This window comes from Ovis aries, chromosome 2 (genome assembly GCF_016772045.2).
Source record: "Ovis aries strain OAR_USU_Benz2616 breed Rambouillet chromosome 2, ARS-UI_Ramb_v3.0, whole genome shotgun sequence".
NCBI classification, from domain to species: domain Eukaryota; kingdom Metazoa; phylum Chordata; class Mammalia; order Artiodactyla; family Bovidae; genus Ovis; species Ovis aries.
The window spans coordinates 119,632,968-119,646,366 of NC_056055.1; the positions used below are offsets into that span (position 1 = coordinate 119,632,968).

The 13,399-nt window shown below is 39.7% G+C and overlaps 1 protein-coding gene across 1 annotated transcript in view; it reads right to left on the minus strand.

Annotated features, from left to right (window-relative positions):
- ANKAR (ankyrin and armadillo repeat containing) overlaps window positions 1-13,399 on the minus strand; it is a 53,779-nt gene that overhangs the window by 24,331 nt on the left and 16,049 nt on the right. Inside the window, exons 7-10 of the mRNA XM_027964714.2 lie at window positions 8,745-8,946; window positions 5,739-5,947; window positions 1,757-1,861; window positions 49-290 (exon numbers count right to left, since the gene is read on the minus strand). Of these exons, the coding sequence (XP_027820515.1) occupies window positions 49-290; window positions 1,757-1,861; window positions 5,739-5,947; window positions 8,745-8,946 (758 nt within the window). The remainder of the gene's footprint in view (window positions 1-48; window positions 291-1,756; window positions 1,862-5,738; window positions 5,948-8,744; window positions 8,947-13,399) is intronic.

The following is a 13,399-nucleotide window of genomic DNA, read 5'->3' on the forward strand; positions in this document are numbered from 1 at the left end:
TGTGAGAGAGTCACTCAGTCAAAATGATGTTCTATGAAAAGAGCTTACGTGTTTGGCAACGACATCCTTGTTTTCAAGTTGAGCAATATCATACAGAATGACAGCGCATCGGGAATGTAGCTCAGGTTCCTCAGAAACCAGGAGGTTAATCAAAGCTGGAATGGCTCCTGCCTCTACTAAAGCATGTACTATACTTGGGTGGGTTGAGATATTACTCAATAACCCAACTGTTTTGCACTGTAATTTTATTTTGGAGCCTTTTAATAGATTGATTAATGCAGGAATGGTGCCTACAATGAAAAGATCAAGAAAGAGCATGGTTTGTAACTATTTGTAGTCAATTTACCATGATAGACTTAATATTTATGGGCATTGCCATATAAACAATTAGCAAATAATTTGATGAAATACTTATAAAATTACCATTTGAAACCACACCAATGCACTTTTCCATCTTGTCTATAGTGTGGGCAGTTCTCATTGTCTACACATTTGATTTTCACGCAGCACACAATCATATATTTCATATTGGCAACACTAAGCCACCTTTGAAACACTGAATTTTGGCTTAAGATAATTGAAAAATAAATTATTTGGGCTACTGTATGGTAGAGTTCACTTTTTGTTATTGCATCAACCATTGCAGTGGTATATGCAATCATTTGAGCACTTTATTATATTTTACCCATATTTTATATAAGCAGCTGTGAAAAATGAAAACAATTGGTTCAAAGATAGAAATCACTGGGCACGGTTAACATAGAAAATACGGCTTCCATTGGACGCTTGTTACTTAGGTTCAGTGAAGGAAAAACACTAACAAGCATGCCTGGAACAGGGGAAACATAATGGGTATAATTAGGGATATATGTATGTGTTTAGCTACCTTAAATGAAACCTGCATCATGACGTGTTTATCTGTGGTTCACTTTTTTGAACAAAAACTTTTTGTACTTGTTTTGCATCCAATGAGTTGGAAAAGCCCAGGAAAGATGTGAAGAGATATAAAAGACAGACAGTAGTCCACACAAAAATAAACAAGGCCAAAAACATAGCAAGAGACAAGGAGGGTAGGACTGGGTGTGGGTGGGGGGGAATGAAATAAAATCAAACAGCGGGACTTGCTAGGGGACTGCCTATAACTTCTTCATTCATTCATTTATTCAATCAATCAATATTTCTGAAGCATCTCATTTAGGCCCAATATTCACATTAGAGTAATGGCTACCATAATGGATAGTGTAGATAGAATATTTCCATCATTTCAGAAAGTTATAATGGGTAGTGCTGTTCTCAAAACAATCCTATGAGGTAGTAGCTATTTTACTAATGAGGAAATTAAGCTTACAGAAAAGTAAGCAATCAGTCTAAGTTCTAAATGCAGAGCTGGTTACAGACCCAGGCCTGATACTGTAACCGCTGTTTTTATAAATAAAGTGTACAAATAGAGAAAAGGGATCATTTTTAAGCGAAAGTAAGCATAAGGGTAGTATGGTGAATTAATTTACTATAACTTTTAAGCTTGCAAAGGTTTAGAGAAATGAGCTTTATATAGTTTTTAATCCTGTGCCACTTTCACTTGAAATATAAAATTCAAGGTTTACAGGTAAAGGGAATTATCTTAGAAGAAACAAAAATAGAAACTGAAGATCAACTAAAAAGTTTTCTTCACAATCAGAAATACATTTTAGAGTTAGTGAACATATCTCTCCATTAAATAGCATAAGTAAAAGATAGTTAATAGATTTTACATCACCTGCATCCAAAATACATTTCCAGTATTCATCATTTGCTAAGCAGATTACTTCTAAAGACATGACAGCCATCATCCTTCGTTTATAGCTTTCGCACTGCAACATTTCTAATAAGTATTCAACAGAAAAATACACGCTGTAATTTCACAAGAGGTAAGAGCATGATTGATTCTGTTTCTGTATAGACCAACTGAAGCCGTGAGTTGAGATCACCAACATCACCAACTGCATTCTTTAAGAGGTGCACTGAACACCCGTGATCTTCAAAGTTTATAATCTATATAATACATCCTAATCTATATAAAATCTGTATAAAATATCCTAAAATTATTTATCTTTGGCCTGAATGACTTAGATTGGCTAGTCACATGGTTCAAAAATCATCTGGAAAATAATATAGCTCTTATGCCTGAAATCAGTTGTTGCATAAAATTTGAGCATAGGTTTTCAAACATAGCAAAGTAAACTACATTACTGTCAATAAAAATCTGTTGTTTTGTTCAGTTGCTAAGTTGTGTCTTGCTCTTTGCGACTGTAGCATGCCAGGCTCCTCTGTCCACAGTCTCCCTGAGTTTGCTCAATTTCATGTCCATTGAATCAGTGATGCTATCTAACCATCTCATCCTCTGTCACCCCCTTCTCCATTTGCCTTCAGTCTTTCCCAGCATTAAATCATATACGAAGCTTTATACATTGTCTGAGTATGAAGAAGATACTTTAAAAAACCTTGAGTGAACTTATACTCCAGATAAAAAATTATATAAATATACATGATTCTAAATAATTTATCTGGTGCAAACAAAGCCTCATAGAAATATCTTCATTCATCTCTTTTTACCCAGCCCCCATAATAACAAATCTAGTTCCAGCTCCTACCCAGGTAGTTGACTCCATGGTATTCTCTTTTAAAATTCAGGTTCCACTCCAAGAGCTAATCCTGGAAAGTTCTAGTAAATGCTAATTCTTCTTTTACTGACAGTGGAAATGGCCAGCGTGGTGAGAGAGAGCGATTATAGAGCATGAAGCAATGAAGCAGTGGCTAGACGTTCACGGCTACTGTCCACATCATTATCAGGACTTCCCGACAATGGCTGTGGCAGGAATGGTTGTCAAGAATTTTTCTGTACCATTAGGCTATTACTGTTAGGGGCCAGAATGTCTTCAGTTCATTCACTCAGTCATGTCTGACTTTTTGCGACCCCATGAACTGCAGCACACCAGGCTTACCTATCCATCACCAACCCCAGAGCTTGCTCAAACTCCTGTCCATCGAGTCAGTGATGCCATCCAACCATCTCATGCTCTGTCTTCCCCTTCTCTTACTGCCTTCAATCTTTCCCAGCATCAGGGTCTTTTATCAATGAGTCAGTTCTTCACATCAGGTGGCCAAAGTACTAGAGCTTCAGCTTCAGCATCGGTCCTTCCAGTGAATATTCAGGACTGATTTCCTTTAGGATCAACTGGTTTGATCTCCTTGCTATTCAAGGGACTCTAGGGAGTCTTCTCCAATACCACAGTTCAAAAGCATCAATTCTTCAGCACTCAGCTTTCTTTCTGGTTCAACTCTCACATCCATAATAGTGCTGAAAAAACCATAGCTTTGACTAGACGGATCTTTGTTGGCAAAGTAATGTCTCTGCTTTTTAATATGCTGTCTAGGTTTGTCATAGCTTTCTTCCAAGGAACAAAAGTCTTTTCATTTCATGGCTGCAGTCACCATCTGCAGTGATTTTGGAGCCCAAGGAAATAGTCTGTCACTGTTTCCATCTATTTGCCACAATGGGATCAGATGCCATGATCTTCATTTTTTGAATGTTGAGTTTTAAGTCAGCTTTTTCACTCTCCTCTATCACTTTCACCAAGAGGCTCTCTAGTTCCTCTTCACTTTCTGCCTTAAGGGTGGTGTCATCCGCATTTCTGAGGGTATTGATATTTCTCTTGGCAATCTTGATTCCATCTTGTGCTTCATCCAGCCCAGCATTTCACATGATGTACTCTGCATATAAGTTAAATAAACAGGGTGACAATATACAGCCTTGATGTACTCCTTTCCCAGTTTGGAACCAGTCCGTTGTTTCCTGTCTGGTTCTAACTGTTGCTTCTTGACCTGCATACAGATTTCTCAGGAGGCAGGTAAGGTGGTCTGGTATTCCCATCTCTTTAAAGATCTTCCATAGTTTTTTGTGATCCACACAGTCAAAGGCTTTAGCATAGTCAATGAAGCAGAAGCAGATATTTTTCTGGAATTTTCTTGCTTTTCTATGATACAACTTACCACTGTGTTTCAAATGTGTTAGCCTTAATCAAAAGTAACAAGATACTCTTCTTCTCATATATATATATATATAAAATCTATAGATATGGGTATATTTATACTATTTATATATAAATATACATAATGTCTATATACATATCTATGGATAGTATGTATATACATATCTATATGTCTGATATAGATATATATTTGAAAGTAAGTGAAAGTCATTTAGTCATGTCTGACTCTTTGCAACCCCATGGACTCTACTGTCTGTGGAATTCTCCAGGCCAGAATACTGGAGTGGGTAGCTGTTCCTTTTTCCAGGGGATCTTCCCAACCCAAGGATTGAACCCAGGTCTCCCACATTGCAGGCAGATTCTGAACCAGCTGAGCCACCAGGGAAGCCCAGATACAGATTTAGATAGATATATATTATATATACATTTCTATAGATAGATAGATATGTATCATATATACAATGTCACAGCAAACATTATCCTCAATGGTGAAAAATGGAAAGCATTTCCTCTAAAGTCAGGAACAAGACAAGGGTGCCCACTCTCACCACTACTATTCAACATAGTTTTAGAAGTCTTAGCCTCAGCAATCAGAGAAGAAAAAGATATACAGTGATATATATGCACACAAATAAACACTGAAAACCCTGTCCAGTATCTCTTGGGCTGATATAGTATATATACACATTTATTTTTCTATCTATATCTATAGATAGTATATGTATAAATATATATCTATGTATTGCCTAGAGGTGATAATTTCCTTATTTTATTTCATCTGCTTAGTTTGCTCTGTACCTGTTGGTCATTCCTCCCACATTTTCCTGCTGGTCTGGGTACACTCTTTCCATTCTGGTACTTCCCTTTGCTATCATTTTTGAAATTCGCTTTGCTTTTCTCTTGGTTCAGATTCCCAGTTTCCAGTTAGTCGGACAGAATTCCCTCTTTAGATCTGTAGGTCCTTCCTGGTTAGCCTCTGCAGAAAGCTCTGCAGCCAGCCAAGTGGGGATCTGTAGTGCGAATCTGAGATGTGCTCAGCTTTCCCACAGTTGGCTTGGAATGGGTTTCTCTGGTCTGCTAAGTCCTAGGATGTGCCTGTCTGCTTTCAACATTTTATTGCTTCTTCTGGTTTTCTCTTCAGTGCTTGTTTGCTGCTATTTAATCGCCATGTAATTTTAGTTGGGACTTAGGAGGGAGTAAAATTAGATGTGTACATTCAGTTGGCCAGTAATTCTTACCTTTATAGTATTTCTGGCTAGATTGAATAAAAATTGAGTGGGGGGAAACTCAAATAGAATTTTTTCATACAACATTATCAAAATATGAGGAAAGATGTTGCTGAAACTCTGTCTAAAATTAGGAGGTGAGGAATGAATTTTGTATTATCCACTCAAACTTTAATTTCATAATTCTTCTTCTTCTTTTTTTTTTTTGATGGAACAGAGGATGCTTTTGGAAAAAGTTGGAAAAGTAAAAATAGATATAATTGTATAAATTATCATCTGGGTTATTATTCTTTTATTTTAATTCAGAAATAAAACTAATTTTTCACATAGAAAAATAAAAATAGTTCAGTTTTGTTGTATTTTTGGTTTTAACTCAAAATATGATGCATGTTTTATTTGTTCTATTTCAGAGTGAGTATCAATAATTAAATTGAATAATGATAAGAACAGTTATTTATAAAGAAAGTATGTGCTCCATACTCACCTACCAATGTTTTCCAAACTGGGAGTTCAGGAATATTTAACTCTATTATATGCTTGAGCACCTCTGTGTGAAAGGTTAGCACTGATAAATGAATGATGTTATTTCCTTTAATATCTGTTTTTCTCCAGTTAGCACCAAGAGAAAGCAGGTATTGAATGGAGTCCAGGGCTCCCGATGTGGCAGCAAGGAGCAGTGGGGTACACTGATTGCTAAAAACGGAGGAAAACCTGGTAATAACTGAGCACACGTATAGTGTCAAAATCACTTTCTGTAAAGCTATCCAAACCACTGTTGGAGGAACTCTGACGGCTACATCACCTTCTCTTCCTTACACAGTACTCTTCTGTAGATACCACAGGTAAATAGATTTGCCTCCCTGGCCTTAGCTGTCCCCATCCTCCCTCCCAACTTAATTATCATGCCTTGTAATCTGTTCAGAAGTTGACATAATCTGTACAGAGTTCTTAGAATATGCCATCTCATTGATTCCTCACAACAAGTCTATGAATGAAGGTGAAAAGGCGAGGCAAGTATGATCAGCCCATTTTACAAATGATGAAACTGAGGCTCAGACAGTGTGTCAACCAATCTCTTTAGAACTCATGTCCACTTCTCAAATAACAGCGTCCTCAGTGTGGCAGAAACCAACACTTTTTGTCAAAAACCTCAGGATCTGCTTTTTGGACAGTGAAGGTCTTTTGGTTGGGCACAAAACAGGTCAGCCCAAGGCCACGTTTCCTCGCTTCCCATGTGAAGAGGTATGGCCACACGACTGAGTTTGGCCTGTGTGGTGTTAGTAGAAGTTAGCTGGCGATTCCTCAAAGAGAAATGGAGTGTGCCATTACTTTTGCTCTCTCTTTCTCTCAAGGCTAGAATGCAGGCATAGTAATGAAAGCAGAAGTGGTCATTCTGTACCAGAATAGGGGACCCACACGTGAAGACGCAACAACCCTGAGGACCTCTGGGTTTCTCATCCTGCCAGCCTGTTACGCCAGCATTCGACCATCAGCCTAGACCTCACGGAACAGAACTGCATTATCCTTTTGTAAAACACAGATACTTGGGGTCTCTTTGTCAAGGCAACCTCGACTGTAACTCTACTAACAGATCTATTGAGTAACAATGCGACCTTGAGCAAACTGGATCACTTTATTGTCGGTAAAAGAATGAGAGTACCAACAATCAGCTTATTAACACGGCCTTCATACATTGTCTCCTTTCCTTTTTTCACCATCTTGCTGCTGAGTCGCTTCAGTCGTGTCCGACTCTGTGTGACCCCATAGACAGCAGCCCACCAGGCTCCCTCGTCCCTGGGATTCTCAAGGCAAGAACACTGGAGTGGGTTGCCATTTCCTTCTCCAATGCATGAAAGTGAAAAGTGAAAGTGAAGTCGCTCAGTCGTGTCTGACCCTTAGCGACCCCATGGAGCCTACCAGGCTCGTCCATCCATAGGATTTTCCAGGTAAGAGTGCTGGAGTGGGGTGCCATTGCCTTCTCCTTTCACCATATTACATGACCTCAAATATTAATTTTCTAGTCCTTACACCCATGCCTTCTGAACCCCTTTCTCTTGCTGCCTGTCCTTGTACTCACCAATACCCAGCTGGCCCAGGCCTCTCCTCTATCCTCTTTTTCCTGGGCCCAGGGAAAACTTGTCCTTTATGAGTAAACATCTCTTCATTTTCTCCCTTTTCTATTTGAACAAGAATGTTCTCTTCCTGTTCCTTTCTTTCTCCTACTCAGTGGTAGGAATAAAGGTTACTTCTATAATACTTCTAACACCCTCGCTCTGATTTCCCTCACTTGAAAAACAGGTTATCAGATTACATTACCCTTTCCAGGTCCGCACTGCCACTGCCCTCCTGCCAGTGGGTCCCTTCCACCATCCTAGCTCTTGCATCGGCTGCCTCACCAACATGCCTCCTTTCTGTGATCAGTGACTTCAGCACCCATGCTAGCCACCATCTGTGTCCTGATCTCGCAGGTCCCCATCACACCCTCCTCATCTGTCTCCATATCACACATGGCCACACTTCTCAGGAGCTCCACATAGATCTCAACCTTGGTAACTGTCCTTTCTATAAGATCCTTTGCTTCTTCCTTATGTTCGCAGATAGCTTCTTACTTCAACTTCTCATTTTCAACTGTTGGACGTTTTTAGTGCTTCCAGTCTTTTATCCCACTTGGACTCAAAGACAGATTGTCAAAACACGACAGAACTAAGAACTGCACTCAGATCTCCACTTCTCTTGGCTCTTTCCAGAGCCTATTTGCCAGAGAATCTATTAGCCAGAAATCCTGGTTTCCAGAAAGCTTTCTCCACACACGTCTTTGCCCCAACCTAGGGAGGATTTATTTCTACAATGAATAATAATGGACAAGTTGTCTGAAGATTCAGAGATGTCTGAAACTCTGCCTAAATCAAAACAGTAACCCGGTAGCTGGATTACTGGCCAAGAAAATACCCTCAGGAGAAGTTTACCTTCACCCCAAAGGTTGCGAGTTAGCTAAATTGTAAAACAGAACATTGTGTGGGATGTTTCCCTATCGCAAAGTTGTCTTCCCTCTTTGTATTGTCTTGGATACCACTAGATATTTCTCCTGTTGTCCGTGGTCTGTCCATCTTGGTCTGGAGCGGCCTCCTGGTTGTATAAGGCTCAATTTAGAACAACTTCTCCTTCCCTTGTTTCGTGTTTCTTCTAAGACACTAAGTAGTTAACTTGATAAACTAGTCTGTAGAACCACCCTTTCAGAAAAGGTTAGGAAAAACTTCCTAGGACTTACTCCTTCCTTATTCTTCCAGAAAACTTGTATAGGTTAATAGAAGTTTGCTGTTTATAAATTCTAAAACTAAATGGTAGAAGAAGATAGCGACCAGAAAAGGCAGCAGAGTAAGCCTGACATAGCCTTTGAAATCAGTCCTAACAACCATTCCTTTTAGGGTCAGTGTTTGGGGCAAGACACGAAAGCAGAAATTTGTATTTTTACAAAAGATTAGTAACTTACTCAGCTGTTGCCTCAGCTTCTAGTAAACTAGGATCCTTCCTGCAGAGAACAATTATGATGCAGATATTGTCATAGAAAGCAGCAAAGTGAATTGGCATCCAGCCTCTTTTTTCAGAAAGTGTATAATCAGCTTTGAAACAGAGGAGACAGATGGTTGTTTCTAAGGAGCAAGTCTGTGCTGCCAGGTGTAAAGGTGTTGGACCTAGAATGGACAGACAGTTACTTCAGTGCTCAAAGACCTAACATTCCTAAAAAACATGCCTTTTTATTAATTATATCCAACCACAGAGCTTAGTTCTGTGTGATATAAAAGCTCTAAGAAGATCACTAAAAGGATTTAGGCAACTCTATATTTCTTTAACTCTGTATACCTGACCATTAAAAATAAATACTTCTTTATAAGTTATGAAGAATAAATGTAACACTCAAAATATTAAATATTTGAAAATTTAAGTCAATGTATAAAATAGTCTTATCAGTGTTATAAACTATTTCTTGTTTAAATTACTTTCCATTTTATTCAAATGCTTTGTAGTATGATAAAGTTCTTTAAAATTAAATATATATATATATGCTCATAAAAGATCTCTATGTCACTAAATCCCAGTGGGTATTTTTCAATTCTTATTTTCTCAACAGTAAGTTGAACACTTCAGTTTTAAAATGGTTTCTTCCCCTGGCTTTTGAGATATGAGACCCTCTTATTTCTCTCCAATCCCTCTGGCTACTTACTGTGCAGTCTCTTTTGGGACCTTTTCATTGTCCTGATGTCGAAATGAGCCTTAAGACTTTTATCTCCTCAATGGCTTCATTTACAACCTATAAGTTGATGACTCCTAGGCTTATGCCTCTAGATCTGATTTATTCTCCAAGCTCCAGATCTGTTCTCTCACTAGGCATCTCCACACCCCCTTCAAACGTATCCTATTCAAAACTGAACTCCCATCTTTTCCTCCAAACTTGATCCTCTTTCATTGCTCCCTAATTCATGAAGGATGTTGTCTTCCAGCCAGTTCTATAAACTAGAAACCTAACTTCTCATTTCAGCTTCATAACCAGCTCTCATTACTAAGTCTGGGGATTCCGAAGAGGCTCAGCATCCGCCTGCCAATGCAGGAGACGCGGGTTCAATCCCTGGATTGGGAAGGTTTGCTAAAATTAGAAATGGCAACCCGCTCCAGTATTCTTGCTGGGATAATCCCATGGACAGAGGAGCTTGGTGGACATCAGTCCAAGATATTGTAAAGACTTGGACACGACTGAGTGACTAAGCACACACGCACATCACCAAGTCTAAGTATCTCTGGAACCTCAACTGATATCCCCACTTTGCTCTTGCCCTTCCCAACACTTGTCAAAATGTACTGATCTTTTTATCTCTTGTTTAAAACTTTTGAGTGGCCTCCTGAGGCCACTTGATCATGAGTACAAAAAAAGGATGCACTAGCTCCAGCTTAACCTGAACCATCTCCCCTCCAAGAAGAAAAAGAAAGGAAGAAAGAAGGGAAGAAAGAGAGAGCTAAGATAGATGGAAAGAAGCACAACGCACATCCCTTGCTCTCTTCATTCCTGTAGCTCCTCAAACATACAGTGACTGACCACACACTCCAGGCTCCCAGGAAAGTACTGGTCTATGCCTGTTGCCCAGCAGAGTAATTAATAGTGCCCATTCATTTTCAAACTCCTTGCTTTGGATGATGAGTTATCTGATCACTCTGGGCTATTTCTGCTGTCTGAAAGCTTCCTTCTCCCAAACAATACTTCTGTGATTGGGGTCTACCTAAATCTTATTTATTCCTCAGCCAAAATGGTATTTCCTCAGGGAAGCACTGTATTTCTTCCAACTCAGAAAATTTCAATGGCTTCCTGCCTGTCTTAGCAGTCTAAGATCTATATCACAGCCTTTAATAATACATAACATCTGAGCCAATCTAATTGTTTAAAATTATTGCTTAGTCTTCTAGTTTCTGGTCTCGCCTGTAAGGAGCTTAAAATTCCCCAATCCATCCTAACAGCAAGGAAAAACTTGAACAAGCTGGAAAATGAACAGCTCTTCTCAGATCCATTAGAGAAGTGAGGTCACAGGGCAGAAATGCTGCTCCTAAGACTAAGAGAGGTAGGCAGGAAAATTACACAGAACCACAGCTTACTGGGGCAGAAACCCAAGAGCAGAAACCTCCACAGGATCTTCTTCGCCTGTCTATCCTTTTCCAAAAAATATTTCAGCACAACCTAGGGGCAGGAATAATAGTCTTAAATCCCCCTCTTACTCCTTTTAAAGTATGTTTAATAGGAATTCGGGACCTTGGCTCTTACTTCAAGCCCTCTGAATCAGTCTTCATTTAACAAGATACATATGATTCCTACACACTTGAAAGTTTTACCCCATAATAGTGCCCCCCCCCACTTTGACATAAGCAATGTCTGATGGTATTTTTGGTTGTCACAACTGGAGTGCGGGTCACTAGTGGCATTTAGTGGGTAGAGGCCAGGGACGCTATTAGACGTTTTACAGTGCACAGGACAGCCCTCACATCACAGAATTGTTGAGCCCACCACATCAGGAGTGCTGAGGCTGAGAAACACTGTCCTAGTCATGCTCAAATCAGGGGCATTCTGGAGGGATTTATATAGTCTAAAGAAATTCTCAGGTAAAGAAAGTACTCTGGTCTAAAGAACAGATGCTTTCTTGGGACCTTTCTCTCTCTCTCTCTTTCCTGAACTTCTATAGTTTGTTGCTCTGTACTGATAATGTCAGTGATTTTGAAATACTTCCCTGCCGTCATCCATCATGTCACTCAATAACCACACCTGACTACCTACTATGCCGGGCTTTCTTCTAGGATTCCATGGCAAAGTAAACCAAATCCTTGCCCTTTATAGACCTTATATTCAATTCAGGGAGTCAGAGTAAACAAATAAATATTATACAAGGTAGCCATAAGTAGTATTTAGAAAAGAAAAAGAAATAAATGGAGCAAGAATGCAAGAAGTATACCATTGCTGAAAGTGTTTGTTGCTCATCCGTGTCCTATTCTTTGTGGCCCCATGGACTGTAACCCACCAGCCGCCTCTGCCCATGGGATTCTCCAGGCAAGAATACTCGAGTCAATAGCCATTGCCTTCTCCAGGAAATTTTCCCGACCCAGGGATCAAACCCAGGTCTTGTGCATCGCAGGCAGATTCTTTACCATCTGAGCCACCAGGGAAGCCTTACTCAGCTGTAAATTAGATGGGCCAGTAGATAAGCTTCCTTTTCCCGCTCCAGGCCACTCACCTCCCTCTACCATCCTTCTTGCTCTGTTCAGACTTTGCAGGCCTCTGCAGATTTTGCAGCCCCTGCCCTTTGTCTTCTTGTCTGTAACTGCCCGTGGGGAGCCCTGGCAGGAGACTGGAGGAGGGAAAGGTGAGGTCAGGATACCTAACCTCCCTGGTCACCTCTGGTTAGCTGTTCTTCCGGCAATGGCTAGAGGCTGGTTTGCGTAACTATTGCCCTTCCACTGGCTTCCCTGGCGGCTCAGATGAGAAGAAATCTGCCTGCAATGCAGGAGACCCAGGCTTGATCCCTGGGTCGGGAAGATCCCCCAGGGAAGGAAATGGCAACCCTCTCAAGTATTCTTGCCTGGAGAAGCCAATGGACAGAGGAGCCTGGTGAGCTACAGTCCATAGGGTTGCAAAGAGTCAGACACAACTGAATGACTATCACTCTTCCCCTTACAAAATTCAGGACTTTGCAAATGATTTCTTTAAAAATAAACCCTCTTTGAATTATCTTATTTAGAGTATGAAGGTATAGTCTTTTATATATATATATATATATAGTCACCATATATATATATATATATATATATAGTCTTTTATATATATATAGGGTGTATCCTTTAAAACTTTTTCTGATTTCTGCATATGCAACACTTGGGTTAAAGTCTCTCACAGCAAGAATGATGCATTCTCAGACTGCCCCGAATGTGCCTGTCGCTAGGTGGCAGCATATCTAAATACTACTAACTGCTCATTCTGGGGGGCATAAAACCCATTTTAGGCCCTGATTTTATAAAAATAAGTAGAGATAATTTGCAAATACCATGGTTAAAAAAGGATTTACTGTCCAAACTGAAAAAATATGAATGAATAATCACAGGTAGAAAAAATACACACTTCAGATTGTATAGCAAGATCATTTTGTGTTATCCTCACGTGGCAGAATTTGAAGATTATATACTATAAGTTTTAATACATGCAGTGAACTTTTAAAAATGTGAAATATTTTGCTTAAGTCTTACCATTTCTTTCTTTTTTCATGTCTACTTTTGATGACTCTGTTTTAAAAAGGAATACACATAGAAGTATGATTATTAATACGTAGCAGTTTCCCAAATTAGTCAAAATTGACTCATATGGAGGTGAACAAAATGACTATGTTGAGATGCAGGTGACAGGGTTACATCAAACAAGACTGAGAGTAACTTCTGGCAAAGCCATCTAGGCGTGGGTATGCGCCTGGTATGGCATCAGACAGACCCAGGAGTGCTGCCTCCCACATAGCTGGCCAAAATTCACAGGGGACAGCTTTGTGTTGGTGAAGTCATAATACACAGACATCGACAGTGGTTAGATATTTTCCGTACCTCAATCTCTACTCAGTTCTCAGCAAA